This window comes from Dysidea avara, chromosome 10 (assembly GCF_963678975.1).
Source record: "Dysidea avara chromosome 10, odDysAvar1.4, whole genome shotgun sequence".
In the NCBI taxonomy this organism is placed as follows: Eukaryota; Metazoa; Porifera; class Demospongiae; order Dictyoceratida; family Dysideidae; genus Dysidea; species Dysidea avara.
The window spans coordinates 15,935,718-15,958,623 of record NC_089281.1 but is presented as its reverse complement, the minus strand read 5'-3'; the positions used below and the strand labels follow the sequence as shown (position 1 = coordinate 15,958,623).

The 22,906-nt window shown below is 41.2% G+C and overlaps 1 protein-coding gene across 1 annotated transcript in view; it reads right to left on the bottom strand.

Annotated features, from left to right (window-relative positions):
- Positions 1-22,906, bottom strand: part of LOC136237286 (uncharacterized) — an 85,310-nt gene that overhangs the window by 42,415 nt on the left and 19,989 nt on the right. Inside the window, exon 6 of the mRNA XM_066027632.1 lies at positions 12,662-12,760. Within this exon, the coding sequence (XP_065883704.1) occupies positions 12,662-12,760 (99 nt within the window). The remainder of the gene's footprint in view (positions 1-12,661; positions 12,761-22,906) is intronic.

Here is a 22,906-nt window from a genome sequence, read left to right as displayed (position 1 = left end):
CTTTTCTTTTATCTTCAATCAGGCTGCTTGCTTTCTTCTTCATCCAACATACCATATCGAGGCGTTAATTTTCCGTATCAATACTTTCTTTAAGCAGCATAATAGACGTCGCAAAATTATTTAAGGCGCTTAGACTACGCTACTGTATGGAGGTACCAGTACTCCACGATACGTAGGCCAAACATCACATCCATTCTTTATTCTGTGTATTATCGATCTATCGATGGAGACCACAATGACCACACCCCTTTTTATACTAGCTGTATTTGTGACCACACACCTTCAAGTTAGTAGCTAGGCTGATTCAAGCTCGGATTCGAGATTCTCTAGTCTAATACTATGAATCGATCGAAACCACGATGACCACACCCTTTTAGGGGCAAGCACGCATCTTCTCGAGATACTCTAATACAGCAGTCACCCTAATAGAACAGTCACATGTTTATAGCTAGCTGTACGCTTTATCAAAAAACTAAACAAACTAGTATATTAAAAATTATAAATTTAAAAATGAAGTAGGAATCCAAGCGATAAAAAGTAGTGAAACAAGAGATGAACAATAGTAGCTATTACAGTATAGTTCAGTGGGAAATCCCTACTTTGGTATGGTATTACAATTATTTTGCGTTCAATGACAAAGTAGGGATTTCCCACTGAGCTATACTGTAATAGCTACCATCGTTCATCTCTTGTTTCACTACTTTTTATCGCTTGGATTCCTACTTCATTTTTAAATTTATAATTTTTAATATACTATCTAGTGTATGACACACTCAGTTAACATGAATCACATGTCTGTACACACCAATGGGCTGAATGTGTGAAATGTGTATGTGTAATACTTGTAATATGTGTGAAATATTCAAGTGTGTGAAAGTGTTAGCATTGTGTCTGTGTGAGAGTGACATGTTTAATTATTACGTATCCCAAGACATGTGCAGTTTGTACAATATAGTGAATTTATTGCAAGGACTTTAATCTTACATTTAGATCAATTTGCAATATTAAAATTTGTGACATATTTCACCATGTAATAATTTGTTTGTTGCGAGGTGATGAGACTTATCAGACATTATGTTGCTTTATAGCCCCTAGAAGAAACTGGTACAACTTTAGTAATGGTTGTTAGAGGTTGATTAAGGACAAAAGTTTTTTTAGTAATGTAAACGAATAATATCTGGCAGTATACTTTAACAAAAAGTCAATTAGTAACTATATTTTTAATGAGAAGTTCTGGACAAATACATGATTCATTCTACAAATTGCAATTTTAGAAGCTGCAGCCACCAGATTCGCCACACAATATAAACTTCAAAACAATATATCTGTTCATATTACAAACAAATTCCATTGTAGCATGTAAAAACACTTATTTCAATGAGCAATAAATTTGTGCGAGAAATTTAATGTTATAAATTTGTCACCTCATGAGATTGTCGCATAGTTTAATTTTTGAATGTAAATTTGTCTGCGAGAAAAACCAATTATAACTACACTAATGGTGAGGACTATGTGGAACATGTCACAACCAGCCATACTCTTGTGAAGGTGTGTACATGACATGTTTTGTGTGCTGAATGTTTATGCATGTAGTTAATGTGTATATGTAGTTGTGTTAAGTTGCTATACAAAGTTACCATATACCAGAGAGTTTGGTGGGAGAACTTTGATAAATTTGCAACAATAATATTTGGCAAGAAAAAGTTTGGCTAATTTATTAGTAACTAATACAGATTTGTATTGGACAAACAATTAGCTGATTCAAAACACTTCTCACTTGTCAAACTTTTCTGTTATCATGAACCACGATAGTGGGTTCATAATAGGGATCGCAGTGGAATTTTTGAAAATCCTAATAGAGCAGTCACCCAGCCTTAGAAAGCAGACTCGAGCACAAAACAACACTCAGATGGCTTATTATCAAACACTGAACTCGGTGATGTAGCAGTAAAAATGGTCTAGACGAAATTTAGAAACATTCAAAAATTGCGAATTTTACGCAAATTGTTCATATTATTATTCATAATATTATTATTATTATTATTCCTAGGACCGCGTCACATACAACCAAGTACATACACCAACGTTGCAACCTACCCATTGGGCAAGTATAAACAGTGCCATAGGAAACACTCAGAGCAGTGTGCATGTACCTGTGGAAATGATACATATGCATATGTACACAGGCAAGGGAGTTTAACTGGCATCAGAAAACCACAATACTAAAACACAACCTACACAAAAAACCAAGTTAAGTTAGCTATATTGAAAGTAACTATATATTGTAGGTGTGACGTGTCTCTGAAGATGACTCAGCAGTGAAGTGAGGCTATGCAGAATAAGGGATATGGTGAAGGCACAATTAGCAATTGATCCCAATCAAGCCAATATGGCACAACAGACTCTGTTGTAACTAGAGGCCACTGGTGATGTACCTGTATATCAGCGGTGTGGCATTGGCACAGTGATCACAGTCTATAATATTATGCATACAGCCATGCACAACATACAGGAGATAGTTACACATTGTTGTGTATGTAGCACTGCATCGGCTTCTTGTTTAGCTATTACAGACTCATAGTAGACTAGTAGTTAAGCCGAGTGGAAAATAATTCCAGCCGCCAGCAAGCCAGATGAAGGTAGTGGTATAATGAAAATAATTCCAGCCGCTAGCAAGCCAGATGAAGGATGAAGATGTAGACCTATAATACAACTACCGGTACAAGTATTACATTACTCATTACCTTGCTGTTCCAGCTGGTTGTTTATGAGCACATCAGCTGGTATCCCAACTGGTCATCAGCTGGTCGTTCACTGCATGACGCCTGGAGTGCGTATCCTGCACACAAAATACAGTTACAAACATTTAAACATACTTGTAATGTTGGTGCTTACCAGTAAAGTGGCGCCTGGCCTCTCTGCGGACGTTTACAAGGGCGTGGTGCCGGGCGTTATATAGAATTACACGTACGGTAAAGTCATCAGCACGAACAGGCGTACTTATTATACGGTTGTGCCTTCATTCACAGGCGAATCTATCCCCGCTTAGTTCATGTCTCTAGGCCTCGTAGTTTTCTCAAACATTATTTATTATTTATTCATTCATTATTAATGACGTAATTTTAACCACATTTCGTATTATTCTTACTACTTGGTTGTATAATTATTACTAGGACCGCGTCACATACAATCAAGTACATACACCAACGTGACAGCCCCCTGGTGAGGCTATTAGGTGGTGAAGGCACGATCCCCAAATCAACTCAATATGTCACAGTAGTGACAGATACAACACAATAGTGGCATCGTAACTAAAGGCCACCAGTAGCTAAAGTGCTAGTACATCATTGGTGTGGTAATGGCACAGTGATGTGTACACAGTATATGCATACAAAACCTACAGGAGATGCACAATACTGTAGGAGTATACAAGCCAGGTGAACCAGATAAAGGAAGACAGCCAAGCCAGCCAGAGCCTAGTAAGCTAGGTAAAGGAAAAATGTACAATAATACAAGAAAACATTTAAAACATACCACGCTCTTACAAAACATTACTACAAACAGACAACCAAACCAACCAGAGCCTAACAAGCCAGAAAAAATATAAAATACAAGACATATGTACATTACAATACAAACAAACATACCTGTCCTTGTGCAGCTGGCATGTCAAACCTATTCATCAGGTGTCCTGCAGCCATAGATACACAGAGCGCATCCACTGGCAGCTGGCATGGCGACTTGAGACTTAGTGTGCCAGCTGACAACACTTTCAAGCACAATTGAACAGTAGTTCGCTGTCTAAATAGCCATTTGAATCTGCTCGATTAGTAGTGGGTATATCACGTGCTGTTTTGATCGGCATTAAATAGAATTGTCGTACGTTTCTATCACCTCCACGGAAACATTCACCCATTATACGATTATCTCTTCATACAACATGGATTCTATTCCCGGAGTGCGAAGCCTTAGGCCTTGTAGTTTTCTCAAACATTATTTATTTATTAATTATTTATTTCATTCATTATTAATGACATAATTTTAACCGCATTTCGTATTATTCTTACTACTTGGTTGTTAACTCCCTGCATGCTAACTCTTTGAGTGTATGGATGGTCACATGTAATTTGGCAGATGATCAGGGGATGCTGTGCTGGAAGCAACCCAGCTGACATGATAATTATGATTATGGTAGCCATGTAACTTATGGCACCCAATTTACCATGTCAGGTGCTAGGAAGCTGATAGGCGAACGTTTTGCTTGCATGCCTCACGTGATAGCTAGCATCACGTGCATCCCACTCATGAAGAAGGATATGTTACAAGGCATGCTTGCCTGGTTACAGGGTATAATAAGTTTTATGGTATATTTTGTATCCAGAGATATACATATGTGTATGGATATGTTGTAAGCCTAATTATACCATTTCTAGATCCGCCTAGTTTGATAACTGACTTGACTGTAGTTCCAGCAGTTCCGGCTGCCAAAGAGATCGCCCAAGGAACTGCTATATGTATAACTTTGTATGAGTATAGTATATAGAAAGATATAAGTAGTCATCTATAGATTGTTTAAAAATTTCTTTATGAATAATTATAGTATGCATCCCCTTTTCTGCCAGTGAAATATAATGTGTACATCGCTCTTAAAAACAATGCTGTAGTTAGCCTGCTACATGCATGTTTCAGTTTTTTTTTTGTTGCTTTTTAAAGATTGATTTTATTGTTATGATACTGGGCAGACAGCTCCAGCTGGTTGTGTCCAGCGGACAGGGTCTGTGCCAGACATGATCGACTGATTCATTAATCACCATCCCCTACAAAGGAGGCAACAAAGGCTTGGAGGGGAGGACAGCGAGGACCTGCCTGTGCGACTGCTGTCACAGTGTACAGCATAGGGTATTCAGTCTTTCCAGCTGTGCACAATGCTGTTTATGTATTTCAAACTTTTATAACCCCGATAACACTGACGTGAATCAGCTGAAATTGTCGGCATTGACATTATTGCAGGTCTCATGAAACCTGCTCCCAGTGTTGAGGAGTTGCAAGATTAAAGTTGGTGCTGATCATCTGAGAGGCAAGCTTTTGGATTGATCATTTGAACAAAGTTAGCTATATAGCTAGCTACAAAACTACGGGAAAAAACATTTGTTTTACTGATTCGTTTTAATCCAGTAGCTAGCTCCGAAGTTTCGTGAGAAAATTCGTCACCGTATTGATGATTGATGAAAGCAGCACGAACACGATAACATGATTTTGGTTAGGTGTATCGCTGAACACACTACGGCCATGGTGAGTCTGAATGTTCAATTATCCGGGTCGGCGGCAGCCCACCCTATAATGTCAGGTCAATCAGCAACAAGGGAGCTTGATACCATGCATGTATACAATGGTAGTCCGACAAACGCAAACCCCTACTCTGACTGAGGCCCTAGGAGAATGACGTAGTTATATTAGGTGGTCACGTGAGACGTGTGGAGGGCCCCACTACCTCTGTTCAACTGCGCTTAACTTGACTCATCTGTTTAATGTGTTCGTTCTGTAAAGTTATTTGATTAGTTGGTCATAGGCTGCGACCGACGGAGCATGCCGAGCGGAAAAGGATTGCACGGTCTCCCCCGTTCACTCAGTAGACCATGAACTTTCTCTAGTGCAGGTGCTCGCAGTATTCAACACTGGAAGCAAGAAACTATCAGTGGTGGGGGTAGAGCATAATGCTCGCATAATGGTGGCCATGCTCTTCCGATTGAAAGCAGGCTTGTGCTGGGAATGCTTCTGCACAAAGTATCGTTGCTCCCCTTATACTACACCAGCTAGTTTGCCACGAGGGTGGGTCATCTTCGAGATCATCTTCAGTAACTGGGCCGATGGACCCATGCTTACAAGCGCCTCCTGAAATAAATTATCATGTGTGATTCGTGCGCCCAAAAGTGGTGAGTCCACGTGAGCCAGATAGTTTCAGGATGCTCTGGATGGCGAACTGCATGAACTGGATAGGCTGGAATTCCCTAGCCAGCCAGGGCTAGGCCACACTTCTTTTATAGTGCCCATATTCAGATTTTTTCCAGTACTCATCTCGCAAGCGCTGCTTGATCGACAATTGCTTGAGTCAGCCTGAGGGCTTGCATCCGTTTATTTGAGTGAGACGAGGAGTGAGAAAGCCTGTGATCTACAAGCACGACATAGTAAATTTTCCCTTCCTCGTGTGATGGAAGTGACGAGACGTGTTGGATATCAAGTCCTCAACTGTTTAATATGAGCACTGGACCCACCTTACATGGATAACCATATCAAGAGATGGCGGTGCCACTGCCATTGAATGTAATAGTCTGACTCAATGAATTGCGAGGTGAAGTGATTTGTGGCATGATGAGTAGTGCACCACTGAACTTGTGGTCAGGAAGGTATTGGATGATCACTCGGGGATTTGCCTTGTTCATGGTGGCTCCAATGAAACAGATTTTTTTTTTGGTTGGGGCTGTTATCTCCAAAGTACTATTACCTGACGTCACGTTTCTCTGTGTTTTTAGCAGCGGAGCAGTGTGTAGCAGCGGGCTGCAGATTACATGACTGCAAGACAGGGCATAGTATAGCCTGCTCTGAGCCCAGGATGATAAAGGAGGCAATGACACCAATGTCAAGACAGTATGTATGAATGTACACCACACGTTGTAACAAAATGTATTTGAGTGTAGCTGTTGGTAAGAAAGTATTAGGCATGAAATCATAGGCTGCAAGATTGCCGCCCAATGATCTCCAGTCTTTCAGTGTATATGACTCTGCTGGCTTTATACAAAATATACCCTGGCCAAGAAGGCATTATCCTATCACACAGTCCTCATAAGTTGCCCTGCAGATGCCGTTGGTGGCGAAAGATTATGGTAAACTGTCATGTATATGACCCAGTATAGACTACATACAAACTTTCTTAAGCACCTTTTCTGTAGGCTTATCAGGAAACTGGTCAATCATCTCCTGAACATTAAAAGTGTGGGTGATTATCTGCCTTTTCCTTAGCCTGAATTTGTGATAGCAGCAGCCAAAAAAACAAAAAAAAAAAAAAAATAGGAGGCAAGGTCACCATGTTGTAATGTAACCTGTGTGTTATATGTCATGTGACTGACTAGTAGTGCATGAGCGCTGGATTAATTGGTTAACTTCACAGGCCCACTTATGGCACATACTTGGAGACATGATAATACATCTATGATTCGGTGCTCCTAAGCTGATCTTATTGTGTACTGATTCACTGCCAGCTACCGCGTTCCCATCACAAGAGGCTGGCTAGCCATCCAGTGTAATGTGGCCCCGGAGGCTATTTACACTGCCAACCATAGTGCTACATAGTTGATCCTAGCCCCAATGATTGAGACACAGATGTTATGAGCTAAATCTGGATGGTGTGTTCCACTGAAAGGTCCATGGGGAACTGTATTACTGTACTGCCCAATCATTTACACAGCCTAGAGTGGAGTACCCAAGTTGTGCTTGCTGAAATTACATGCACCACATGAGATGTCCTTGGAATAAAGTAAGAACATATAACATCATGCTGAGAGATGAGGCTGACTGCCCCTGAGTTGTACAAATAAGATAAGTTACTGTACAAACTATTAAGATGTGCCAGTGAGGGATCACAATGATAGGCATCTTGACTATATAGGATAAACCCCTTGATTGTGGATTTGGATTTGAGTACTAAGTACAATGACCAATACTGGATATGATGTATTCTAATTAAGAAACAGAATACCGAGAAAGGGTGACTAGACTGTAGGTATCAGCCACATGTGTTCAATATAAAATTCCGTGTTTCTGAAAGTGAACTAGGGCGTAGGTGTTATGATTACCAGCTCACCAAAATTATTGTTGCACTCTGATAGATATGCATGTAACAACTGATGAGCCAACTCTTTAATGAGGTGAGCCAAAAAAGTATGTACAGTATTACTGAGTTGTCAGTGGTCCAGAACTCGCTGAGGATTAGTTGTATCTAGATGTTGCTGACTGAGAATGAATTATGCATTGTCAGGGTCACTGAGATTATGGGCACACTTCATTGTTGGTGTTCAATGAAAGCAAGTTGTGAGTACAGTTAGTAATCTGGCACTTGGTTTGAATGAGCTAACTGAGAGCTGTTAGTGTTAATGTTATTACTGAGCTGCTAGTCTCAGTACTGCGCCATAGGATTGCAGTACTCATAGGGAGTGAATTCTGATCATTTAGCTGTGATTGCTATGGTAAGTTATCGGTACCACTAAATTAACATAATATATAGCTCCTTGGATGGGCACCACCAAATTACTAGTGTTTGAGTGATGGATACCAGTAAATTGTCAGTGATGTGTGCTAGAGTGGCTAATGGGAACCCAAGTTATCAGGGCCTGTTGTGAGCAGATTGTCTCACTCAAGCATCAGTATTCCCTGGAACCATCGAGTTGTCAGTATTCACAATGATCAAAACCATAATATTTGCCTTTATAGGTTTGGCCTTTGCCATGAATAATACCATCAAGTTGACAGTGCTCTCTATAAAGAAGTGATAGACACCACTGAGGTGTGGTATTGGAAATGACTGACATAATTGAATTGACTGTGCCACTCACTATGAGCGAGTGATAGGCACCACTGAGGTACTGGTATGCACAAGGAGTGATATGATTAAGTTGACAATGCTTGGAGTGTTGGAGAACACTGAGGTGCTGGTATTCACATTGAGTGACACCATTGAGTTGACAGTACTACTCACTGTGAGCAAGTGTTGGGCGCCACTGAGGTGCTTGCATTCACACTAAGTGATACCATTGAGTTGACAGTGCTCACTATGAGCGAGTGTTGGATACTACTGAGGTGCTGGTATTCACAATGAATGATACCATTGAGTTGACAGTGCTCGCTATTAGCAAGTGTTGGACACCACTGAGGTGCTGGTATTGACACTGAGTGGTACCATTGAGTTGACTGCTCGCTATGAGCGAGTGTTGGACACCACTGAGGCGCTGGTATTCACAATGAGTGATACCATTGAGTAGACAATGCTCACTATGGGCGAGTGATGGGCACCACTGAGGTACTGGCATTCACAATGAGTGATACCAATGAGTTGACAGTACTCGCCATGGGCGAATGATGGGTACCACTGAGGTGCTGGCATTCAAAATGAGTGATATCGCCATTGAGTTGGCAATGTTCGCTATGAGCGAGTGTTGGACACCACTGAGGTGCTGGTATTCACAATGAGTGATACCATTGAGTTGACAGTACTAGCTATGAGCGAGTGATGGGTACCACTGAGGTGCTGGCATTCACAAGTAAGTGATACCATTGAGTTGGCAGTACTCGCTATGGGCAAGTGATGGGCACCGCTGAGGTGCTGGAATTCAAAATGAGTGATACCATTGAGTTGACAGTACCTGATATGGGGGAGTGATGGGCGCCACTGAGGTGCTGAATGTAAGGTATTTAGGTATACCACTGAAGTGCTTGTATTTGCAATGAGTGCCTGTATTTGCTGTGAGCACACGATACCACCGAGGTGCCACTGACAGTAGCTAGTTGCTTTTGGTCATACCATTTAAGTTGGCAATATCGCTACATGGTATGAGCAAGTTTAGTGCATGGCCAGCTGGCTACTAAGGTGCCCTCCTATATGGAGGAGGGAAGTGGGAGCCCAGCAAAGGAAAGACTTGTACGTACTTCAGACTTCACCTATATGGGCTCTAATAAGGCAACTATGGCCTAACTTAGCCTACCAACAATTCAAAGACTACCCATAATTTACAAAGCTACAAAAAAAAATAAAAAAGATAAATAAAGGGGGGGGGGGCTAGTTAAATATTCTGCATACATTTACTGTTACTCTTAAAAAAGGGGCCTAGACAGACAGAGAAAGAAGATAAATAATTTCACCCCGTGAGCAAACCGACGCTACACAGGGGAGACGTGGGGCATCCCTAGTCTCGCCCCCAGACCCGGCTGAGGGTGAAACTAGGGCATCCCGGCCTTAGAGCATATTGGTATGCCTGGAGGCGTATTTCGGTAGCTCGGCTGACCATGAGTTGTCAGTAATTATTCCACTATACAACTGTCAAACCTGACCGGTGACTGGGCCGGTGGCGGAGAGCGAATTGCTAAATAATTGTTTGCTTTTCTTCGTCCGGCTTTCTATGAGCCTCGTTGTCAGCTGTCCTGGCGTGTTTTGACCTCAGCGACTCCAGGATGTGCCGCCTTCGCAGTGTGCTGCTACTCGAGCTCGTACTTCAGCGTATTGTATCGTCTCCAAATGTGGTTCCACTTTGCGAAGGTATAGCATCACCAAAATACGTTAAAGTCACTGAACTGGGCACAACCTAGTTTTGTGACTGTTGCTATGTAACTATGTCGTCATGGAGATTACCTGTGTATTTCCCTCCACCTGTGTGGGCTCACGTGCCCTGTTAATATTAAGCACTTATAGTTCTAGATTACTTCTGTACGCACTTGGGTGTTAACCACGTTTAACCTCTTAAACTACATTATAATTATTTTGTTTCACTCGTGTACAGCCCAAGGCTTCCATTTTTTCGCAATAAAAACTACACAGTTTTACTCACTGAGTCCTTCTGCGTGTCCATGACCCATTAATTAACCCGTACTCCACAGATCGCTAACCAGCCTCCACCTCGATAAATTTCTAAGTTCTTCTTCGCCATTGCCTGCTGTTCCGTATATGGAAGAAGCCGTAGAAGAACAAAATTAAGGGATCTTGTGTGCTCAGGGATGCGTATTGTTCGACTATAGTCTTTATAACTTTAATAGATGGCAGATTGAAGTTGTACAGCACTCTTTTACCTTACAAGATCGCCATAATAGGGTCTCTAGTGAACTGCCCGTCTTCGCTACGAGAAGCCGTTTAAGCACGCATCCAGTTTGTTCTTCTTTCTAGCCATCACAGTGAGTGCTTTGTTTGTCCATTATAGGTGGAAGATAAATGGTAGCGCTGATATCATAGCTGCTTTTCACACACACAAAGGTTGGGTGGGGTGTTTATTACAACCCTACCATTTAAAAATATTTTGTGGTCTAACCACATATCATCAACAACCCTCCCATATGGTATCCATGTCAAAAACAACTTACAGAGTGTGAAGCCTGACAGTCTTATATGGGAGGATTGTGTGCTACTGTGCTTATGTCACTGTAACTAGCTACTGTGTACATATTCTAGCACACTCTCTGATCAGCTAGTGACATTGACAGTTGCAAACATTTCGCCATGACCACATGCATGCTAACCAGACTTTGCTGACTATACCTATGGTGTTCCACTTTGTGACACACTGTTGCTAGCAGGCTTTCCAGGGCTAGAGCCCAGTCTAAGTCCTGGCAATTGGAACTCAATATGCCAGTTTAAAGTACTCCTGCATGTATGGGTAATGACTGCCAAATCCCTGGTAATCATGTAAGATTGGCTACGCCACTGGCCACTGGTAGTGATATTGTGATTTGTACATGCAGACACCGGCATAGGAAGACTTTTTGGCCAAGCCTAGCCATCTCCTATTTAGTTTGATTAATACCAACTCACAATGTTGCTGCTGTATTCAGCCCTGTTCATACATGCATTTATACAAAGGTGTTGTAAAGCGTCATCGCTACAATAATAGCACTACAGCTACAATGTATAGCTATCTCTTCACTACCTATTCTGCTAGACAACTCTACACCTATAATGTATGTGCTTGATGTATGCATCGTTATATCACGTGAAAATTTATGAAAAAAAATTGGACTCTACAGGAATTATAACACTAACAGTTACCATTCTTATAATCATTCTTATTATTATACCATTCTTATCATAGAGTTTCATTCTTGTCCTTCTGTTAGAATAAACACCTAAGACATCTTGTTCTTCTTCAAGTCCCCTGTGCTGCCATCAACACTGTCTCCTGTATGATAGGTGCACAATCAGTAATTCTTCTGAAAGGTGACGATGATGGCTCAAACACTGAGTATAGACTAGGAATTAATGCCGTATCCTGCCTTATATTGTGTGTGTGTACAAATGAATCAGGATGAAAATACAGTCTTTATCATAGATTACAAAATTAATATTGCATTAACATATCTAATGAGTTAGCTTTTTAAACCAAGGAATCTCTGTTAGCTTACTACACTAACGTGCCAATTAACTTATAATCCATAAATGGATTTGGAAAAAAGTACACAAACTAAACATATTAAAAATTTTAAATTTAAAATAAGAAATAGGGATCGCTGAAAAAAGCCACAAAACAAGAAGGGATAGCTGGGGTGGTAATGTAAACCACAAATCCCTATTTTGACTCTCTATAAATGCTCCATTTGAGTATAAAAAGTCAAAATAGGGATTTGTGGTTTACATTACCACCCCAGCGATCCCTTCTTGTTTCGTGGCTTTTTTCAGCGATCCCTATTTCTTATTTTTAATTTTTAACAATAATACGTAGTGCATAACACAAAATTCTAACAAAACAGGTTCAAGCCATTTCAGTGTTGTTCACTGGTGTGTTTTGTTAGATGATCAGAACTCAAACACAACAACATGATAACAACACAACAATCTGTTACTATTATTAGATTAGTCACTGAAGCCATACAATTCATATACTACACCTCATCACATAATACATTAGCTCACCAGACCCCCAACATCGACATTAGCTCCCTTCTCAACTAGGAACTTCACCATATCCTCACTACCATGGATTATAGCCTGGTGTAGAGGTGTTGCATCAATCTGTGGGAACACAACAGTTATATGACTACATCACATCACACAATTCTAATATTTCACAACATATTGGATCATGTGATGTTTTTACACTACACTAGTAAACTATTGGATACTAGCTAGTTACCAGTCACTAATACATCATCAACATTATCAAGACATTATTGTGTTAATGTGATGTCACAATTATGTGTAGTTACTGTCCTACATAACATTTCATCATTGCTGTACAATGTGGACAAATACTCTAATAGAACATACACTAATGGCTATATATATACAAGCCCAATGATATGTGTAGTCTGTACACACCAATAAGCTGAATGTGTGAAATGTGTATGTGTAATCATACACTATGATAGTAGTGTATAGTAGGGACCACAAAGGAGTAGGCATGGCCCAGGAAATAAAATCACCCAAAAAATAGCCTCAATTTTCCCTGACAACGATGAGGCAGTATTGGTTAGGTAAAACCAAGCCCAAAAAAGCTTTCAGATCGACCCGAAACACTTTCAAGTTTCTACGGAATTTTAAAAATTATTTATTTAACGGAATTTTCTACTGACTGACTGACTGAGTAACTGACTGATGCCTTCAGACAAGCGTAACTCAATAACGGCTATGGCTACAGGCTTGATTTTTTCACTGTTCAACATCACTTCGGCCCGACAGGTGCCTTTTGGCATACCGCAGTACGCACAATGCATTCTTCATGGACTTACCAGTGTCCTCCTTTGTGTCCCATTCATCTTTGCTAGCAGCAAAAAGTGTCGATTTGGTGGTAGCAGGTATTTTTTGGATTTTCTGAGGTCTTTGGCTGAGCACTTGATGACTTCCCTTCGTAACGGAAATCGTCCGTATTTTTCATAGTGACTACTTCGATTGCAGAGGTGCTTTTCGAACAGATTTTGATTCGTACTGCTGTGTAACGGGTTGAACATAGCCAACAACGAGGCGTAATGGATACTTCCCTTTCAGACAATAATTTATATAACTGGGGTGTGCAGCACCAACACAACCCTTTCTTTTGGGTTGCAGAGGTGCTTTTCGAACAGTTCTTGATTCATACTGCTGTGTAACCGGTTGAACATACCTGACAACAAAGCGTAATGGAAACTTCACTTTTCAGATGATATAGCTGGGGCGTGCAGCGCCATTTCAAATGCGGTATGCGTGGGTTCACCAATCATAATAATATTATTTACAAAAAGTTAGCAAACAAGTATTTCAAAAAAAATGGAATTTTCAACTAGAGTAGGGACCATAGCACATCGATAAAAAGTACTGAAACAAGCTGGAGTAGTGCATGATATTAAATCATAGTAAAACAATATGCAGTGTTATATCCCTACTGTGCTGCAAGATACCATAATGGAAATGCACAGTAGGGATATAACACTTCTTATTGTTTTACTATGATTTAATATTGTGCACTATTCCAGCTTGTTTCAGTACTTTTTATCGATGTGCTATGGTCCCTACTCTAGTTGAAAATTCCAACTTTTTCTAAAATACTTGTACTTGTTATAATAAACAGACAAGTCCTATCAAACGGTACGGTCGTACCGTTGTAAGTGGGAATCCAGGTGAAATTTTCATGCCGCCAAAAATTCCGCCTTTAAAAATCATCCTAGAGATATCTTACAAGACGAAAATCACCTTTACGGAATAATACTAGTCCATATAATACATTAAATACAACAAAACGCTTACAGGTGGCCGGATACAGAATTATTAAAAATCGCCAAAACTTGGAATTTTAGACTGACTGCCTGACTGCCTGACTGACCACAGTCGCAAGCCTAGAGGCCAAACGAAGCAGTGCACGGCTACTATTTTACGCCAAAATAACAAACTCACCAGTGGGATGTGCCTTTTGGGGTTCCGACGAGTGTGTGCCCTCTGCGCCTTGTCTTTTCTTTTATCTTCAATCAGGCTGCTTGTCTTCTTCATCCAACATACCATATCGAGGCGTTAATTTTCCGTATCAATACTTTCTTTAAGCAGCATAATAGACGCCACAAAATTACTTAAGGCACTTAGACTACGCTACTGTACGGAGGTACCAGTACTCCACGATACGTAGGTCACAACATCACACCCATTCTTTACTCTGCGTATTATCGATCTATCGATGGAGACCACAATGACCACACCCCTTTTACACTAGCTGTATTTGTGACCACACACCTTCAAGTTGGTAGCTAGTAGGGCTGGGACGAATATTAATTATTCACTTCGAAGCTTCACTACACAATTAATAACAATCGAAGCTTCGTGTCTTTAGTGGTGTTGTTTATGTATTGTTTGTGTAGCTTAATCCCTGTAGATTGCCAGACAGGCATGTTGTGATATTGTTATGCCACCCTACTCCCTCAAAGTTACTAGTTCAAGGTAGCCAGCTGCAGGTATGTTGTGGTGGTTTTGTCACTATTGTAATGCCCCTCCTACCCCTGTAGGTTACTAGCCAAACAATCTGGTCAAGTTGTCTACTCTCCACAGGAAGCCACTTTTTTGTTAATTTAGTAACAAGAACATGGGATACATACATTAGCTTTTACTCACAGCTATGGTTCAAATATGTTACTGTTAAGATACAAGCCATGAAAGTGAATTAAGTGATACCGTAGATTCCCTAAAATTTCAGCATCTCTAAATATTCGGCACTCCCCATGCTTTGAACACAATGTGCTCTAAATTTCAGCAAGCCCAGAATGGTTTCTAATTATAAGCTCGCTAATTTTTCGGCACTTGGAGTACTAGTTGACGAAGGTCTCTTGAGTACTGAGGATTCCCAGTGACCTCACACAATATGCTACCTCGATGTTGGATGAAGTACCAAGTGTGAAATTGTTCAGGGAACATACCCAACGATATCATCGTGTGACATCACGGCCAGCTACCACAAAACGATCTTCGTTTCTGTTCACAGAATAAAATCTCTCCTGGCCCCACATCTCCTTTTAACATGATACCCCCACAGATAACGCTTTGTTAAGCCATGAAACACTTTATGCAACATCAGGTAGCAAGATTTATCACGAGATAGTTTAACAATATTATTGATTGTGGTTTCTAATTTTTATTACTTGTTGAAATCCTTAATATTACGTCTGGGTGATTGTATTCAAAAGCGATGTAGTATTGACATTGACCATCCCTCCTGGATAATGTAGGCAATCATAATATATAGCGCTGCAGCCAAGTGAGTGTTGTGGTATAAAGGTATCGTCAGCTCCGCCTCAAGGTGTTCCTGTTGGTCCCTGTGTAGAAAGAAATTCATAAAATAAGCAGTAAACGGATCGCAAATAACATAGCCATGAAGCGTGCAGACTGTATTAGGGATAGATCCCTAAAAATTCAACAATAGCACCGGGTTGGTACATTTTTTCCTAATTGTTCGGCCAGACACAAACAGAATTAATTTATTTCTGCCAAATTTTTAGGGAATCTACGGTAAGTTATAAAACCAAACTTACCAAAATAATAAAACTGATAGACAAAGTACTGACTAACTGTCAAGTAACTTCAAATTCTTATCCAAAAAGATAAGTGACTCCACATTTTCAGGCTTCAAAGAACTACATAATTTAGTTACAGTTAAACCTGCGACTGAAAATATTCTCTCTGATGGGGTACTTGTGGCTGGAATGTTTAACAAAGCTCTAGCAACTTTTGCAAGTTTTGGGAATCTCTTTTCATTATTTTTCCACCAGGTAAGTGGCTTTGTGGTTCTTTTAACAGTTTTTTCCAATAAATATTGCTCTAATTCTGCTTGGCTTGTTACACAGACGTCTTCTTTCTCAGGACCAAGTAGTTTATCAAGAGCTATAAGCTTCTTTGCCTTCTTTTGAACTGGTTCAACTACCTGTACCTCATTCTCTACTTCATCTTCAGAACCAGAAGGTGTCACAGCTACAGCCAAACCGAAACTATCCATCTGCTCAATTATACTTGCTCTAATACACTCCTTGCTGTCTTCAGATAATGACTGAATCAATTTGAACCTTGGGTCTACCAATGGTGCAAGTACCATTGGGTCACTTGTTTCCAGCTGGTCAAGATCCCACCTCCTAGAAATTTCATCTGTTACAACTCTTTTGAACTCCTCTATAGCTGGAGGAGATGGATCTTCAGTTTCACTTTCAGGTTCCTTACTGAGACCTTCTACTAAGCCTAACAAAACTGGTAGCGTAGTAGAAAGAGATGAGTTTTCTTCGTAACTAAAGAAGGTGGTTGCAGTTTCAAATGGTTCCAGTATCTTTACAAGTTCCTCTGCAAGTGTCCACTGATCACTTTTCAGGTCTAAGTATCGATCCTTTCTTTTAGTGACTTGTTCACAAGATAGTACTACTGAAACAGGCCATCTTGTTTCAACCAATCTCTTTAACATATAGTAAGTCGAATTCCATCGTGTTGTACAACTTTGTATTAATTTGAGCTCTGGTTGTTCCATTTGTTTTTGCCTTTTTTTCAATTCTTCACTAGCCACAACACTATGCTTGAAGTGTCCTACCAACTTACTAGCAGCTCCTGTTAGACATTCAATAGTATTAATGGATAATCCAGCATTTACATAAAGCTGCAAGCAATGTCCAGAACATTTCATTCCCTGCCACCCTCGCTTACTTTCCAGTATGTCTGAAGAGCTTTCCATGTTTGAAGCTTGATCATGGACTATGACAGAAATTTTTTCACTGATGCCCCAGTTGTCCGCAATTTGCATTAGTTTGTCTGCTATATTCTGCCCTGTGTGCCTTTCAAGCATGTCTGGGGTTTCCAACACACAAGAGATCATTTTCCACTCCGTCGAGATGTAGTGTACCGAGACAGTTATATATGATTCAGTGGCAGAGCTTGTCCAAATATCTGTCGTGAGAGCAATTGAGCTTGCTTCTGTTTCTAGTTTGTCTTGTAACTTTTCTTTCGCTGCTTCGTGCTTTATATGTATCACACCTGTAATGAACTTTCTGCTGGAAACTTTGTAGTTGGGCTCCAAATAATCCATCAGTTTCAGAAACCCTTCTCCTTCGACCACGAGTATTGGTTTTAGATCAATCGCTATCATGTTAACAATTCTTTCCGTAATAGCACTAGCTTCACTACAATATTGCTGCTTCGAGAAAATATCCAAGGACATCTGCTTCGAAGTACTGGGTTCTTCTCTTGTCTTCTCACTATTCTTGCTTTTCTTAGGTGCATATATAAGACTATGCTTCGCCTGCAGGTGAAGTCTAAGGTTAGTTGTTCTGCCTCTGCACGAAAAATCCGTTTACAAATAGTACACTTAGCTCTTGGAGCACCCTCGATCTTTTTATAATACTTCCAAACATCGGAACGAGATTTACTTGTACCCTCCGCCATTATACCATAATTATTTGTAACATTTCAATTAATATACATAATATTGTGTTTGACATCATAATACATTACATACATGTTCGAATAGTTCTGCGTGACTTCGAATGTACTTGAAGCTTTGAATTGATCGAACATTCGAATATTCGTCCCAGCCCTAGTAGCTAGGCTGATTCGAGCTCGGATTCGAGATTCTCTAGTCTAATACTATGAATCGATCGAAACCACGATGACCACACTCTTTTTGGGGCAAGCACACATCTTTACAGGCTGACTCGAGATACTCTAATACAGCAGTCACCCTAATAGAACAGTCACATGTTTATAGTTAGCTGTACGCTTTATCAAAAAACTAAACAAACTAGTATATTAAAAATATTATAAATTTAAAAATGAAGTAGGAATCCAAGCGATAAAAAGTAGTGAAACAAGAGATGAACAATGGTAGCTATTACAGTATAGTTCAGTGGGAAATCCCTACTTTGGCATGGTATTACAATTATTTTGCGTTCAATGACAAAGTAGGGATTTCCCACTGAGCTATACTGTAATAGCTACCATTGTTCATCTCTTGTTTCACTACTTTTTATCGCTTGAATTCCTACTTCATTTTTAAATTTATAATTTTTAATATACTATCTAGTGTATGACACACTCAGTTAACATGAATCACATGTCTGTACACACCAATGGGCTGAATGTGTGAAATGTGTATGTGTAATACTTGTAATATGTGTGAAATATTCAAGTGTGTGAAAGTGTTAGCATTGTGTCTGTGTGAGAGTGACATGTTTAATTATTATGTATCCCAAGACATGTGCAGCTTGTACCATATTGTGAATTTATTGCAAGGACTTTAATCTTACGTTTAGATCAATTTGCAATATTAAAATTTGTGACATATTTCACCATGTAGTATTTTGTTTGTTGCGAGGTGATGAGACTTATCAGACATTATGTTGCTTTATAGCCCCTAGAAGAAACTGGTACAACTTTAGTAATGGTTGTTAGAGGTTGATTAAGGACAAAAGTTTTTTTAGTAATGTAAACAAAGAATATCTGGCAGTATACTTTAACAAAAAGTCAATTAGTAACTATATTTTTAATGAGAAGTTCTGGACAAATACATGATTCATTCTACAAGTTGCAATTTTAGAAGCTGCAACCACCAGATTCGCCACACAATATAAACTTCAAAACAATATATCTGTTCATATTACAAACAAATTCCATTGTAGCATGTAAAAACACTTATTTCAATGAGCAATAAATTTGTTTGAGAAATTTAATGTTACAAATTTGTCACCTCGTGAGATTAAGTGTCGCATAGTTTAATTTTTGAATGTAAATTTGTCTGCGAGAAAAACCAATTACAACTACACTAATGGTGAGGACGATGTGGAACATGTCACAACCAGCCATACACTTGTGAAGGTGTGTAGATGACATGTTTTGTGTGCTGAGTGTTTATGTATGTAATTATACTTCGTGAAATTCGCTGCATGTAACACTGGTATTTCTCTTTCTACACGCAAAAATACAGCAATTAGTAGCTCTATACAAAAATAAATAGAAAAACTGAGTCCAATATCCGGTCATGCATGCGCTCCAGAACCCATTTTTTCTTTTTGCTGCACGCGATTAGTAGTTCGACAATGGCGGCTGAGGGAACTCAGGACGACAATCGTATAGAACTAGACGGAGAAGCGCAAGAATGGGAGAAACAAATCTCTGCATTGTTAAGCGACTCTACCCTGAGAAACTCGCTGATCCAGAAGCTCACAGAGGGCGGCCACGTGACGAAGCAGAACACGCCTAACCAGAAGAAGGACGGCAGTATGCCGGGTGGATATCCGTTTGGCAGTGGAGGATGGCCAGCGTTCCCGGCAGAATTTCCCTTCGTACCCTATCCCGCACACCCAGCGTGGGGATCATCTCACATCCCACCCGTGGGCACCGGAGCTGGAAGCAGCCAACTCCCCCATGGTTCCGCACTTGGGTCGGGCCAACCTGGTTCCTCACGTGTGCAGGGCCAGGAGGAAGGGGAAGAAGAGGATTATTTGGACCTGTTGGACGAGGATGAAGCCTTGGAACTGGTCCAATTTGAACCTGTTGTTGATGATGATGATGCTTGGAAGGCCTGTGACACAATCAACAACTTTATTAAGAAGAGCTTCACCCAGGTGATTACACCCACAGCAAGAGATGGGATCATGAAGGACTATCCTAAGCCCAAGATTGAAGCTCTCTTTGCCCCAAAGTTGGATGAGGATGTCAAGAAGCAGATAGAGAGGGCAGGCAAGGACCCCCATTATGATGTTGAAAAACACTTGTACAACCTTCAGAAGCAAATCCTGGACATATCAGGCCCTCTCACGTGTTCGTGGGCAGACCTCCTCAATCAAGATGCTACAGTTAACCCTAAAGATGTGATCCTACTCTTACAGAGTACACTGACTCTCCTGGAAAGTGCTTCCCACACTATCACCCAAGAAAGGAGGCGTGTGGCTTGGTCTCGAGTCAATCCTAGTATTGGTGCCTTACCAGAGGACACAGAGGAGAGTCAAGATAAGGTGAAGGAGACAACCTTGTTTGGTGGCGGCTTCTTGGAGAGAGCCACAAAGAAAATCGAAGAACAGAAGGCACTAGCGAAGGTAGCTGGAAATGGACCTCCCCACAAACACCAGCAGAGCCGGGATCCACATGACCTTCGTCATTTTTTGGAGAAGGGCGCCCCTGCAAAATACGGCGGCAGGAACATCAAGCACCAACAGCCGTATCCACCCAAGTTCCAGAGGAGAGACCAGAATAGGGGCAAGTTCCCACCCAAGCACCAGCAGAGGAACAATTGACTCATGCACACACAATCAGTTCACAATTTTTGATAAATGGTTTTTCCCTTATCCCTGGTGTTTCACTCCTTCCAACAGCAGGTCGTCTCCCTCTTTGCCTGCACAATTGGCTCAGAATCACATCCGACCAATGGGTGATCCAAGTGGTGAAAGGGTACAAGCTAGAGCTGATGTCAACCCCATTTCAGAATTTCCCACCAAGACCTCTAGGAGCCAAGGGCCACCACTCAATGGAGGAGGAGATACAGAAGCTCATGGACAAGGGTGCAGTGAAAAAAGTCACCTCCTGTGTGAATCAATTCATCAGCCAGATCTTTTTGGTCCCCAAGAAAGATGGTTCAGCAAGGCTAGTGATCAACTTGAGACCTCTGAATCGGTTTATTCACCAACTACATTTCAAGATGGAGAGTCTGGGAATGATCAGAGACCTGCTGAGAGAAGACGACTGGATGGCTTCAATAGACCTAAAGGATGCCTACCTGTCGGTCACGATATGGCAAGGTCATCGGAAGTATCTGAGATTCCTATGGCAGGACAGTCTCTACGAGTTTCAGTGGCTTCCCTTTGGTCTGAGCAGTGCGCCACGTGTCTTCACCAAACTACTGAAACCTGTACTTGCAAGGCTTCGCCACCAGTGCATCAGACTGATAATGTACTTAGATGATATGTTGGTGATGGCACAGAGCAGGGAGGAACTAGAGAGTCACTTATCCCAGAAAATATCTCTTATAGAGTTGTTAGGTTTCGTGGTCAACAGGGAGAAGTCTCAATTGGTACCAGCCCAGGTGATTCATTACCTTGGTTTCATGGTGGACCCCAAGGAGATGAAGATCAGGCTGTCAGAAGAGAAGGCAACACAAATTTCGACAGCTTGCAGGAAAATCAGGGAGAAGGGATCCACATCAGTGAGAGAATTGGCCAGATTAATTGGCAAGATGACAGCAACCCTCCCTCCCAGCCTCATTATGGTACAGAGAGCTTCAACGTCTGAAGAACTAAACATACCAGCGGTCTCAGTCCTTCGAGACCACCATGACACTGAATCAGGAGGCCCTTCTGGAGCTGGACTGGTGGTCAATCAGGAGGAATTTAATGGATGGGAAGAGTGTATCAACACAGGAACCCGACCTCACCATGGAGACAGGTACTTCAATGTTGGGCTGGGGAGCAGTCTGCCAGGGCATACGAACAGGGGGACTTTGGTCTCAGATGGAACGAAAGAACCACATCAATTATCTGGAACTCCTCGCAGCCTGGTTCGGAGTGAAAGCACTTGCCAAAGACAGGAGGAACATTCATATCCATCTGAGGATGGACAACCGGACAGCAGTGTTCCATGTGAATCGAATGGGGGGGACTCGTTCCCTGGTGTTGAGCAGCCTAGCAATTCAACTTTGGCAGTGGTGCTTGGAGAGGAATTTGTCCATCACAGCAGAGCATCTCCCTGGGGTAGACAATTGTGTGCCAGACGAGGAATCCAAGGTGATTCAATCGACTGCAGAGTGGCAGTTACACCGACCAATATTTCAACAGATTCTGGAATCCCTCAGCAACTGCAACATAGGCCTGTTTGCAACTTGCCTCAATACTCAGTTGAAACAGTTTGTGAGTTGGAGACCAGATCCCGACTCAGTGGGGGCCAATGCCCTACAGCTGCCCTGGAACAGGTGGGAGGGATATGCCTTCCCTCCCTTTTGCCTAATTGGCAGGTGTGTCGAGAAAGTCAGAGAGGACAGGGCTTCTCTGATACTAGTAGCACCAGTCTGGAGGTCATAGCCGTGGTACCCAGCATTACTAGAACTGTTAGTGGACTTTCCCCTAATGCTCCAACAAATTCCGAGGCTCTTGTCAGACCCATTCAACAAGCCACATCCTCTGATGGCAACAGGCCAGCTACAACTAGCCGCTTGGAAAGTACCAGGCATAGACAGCAGGCAGACGG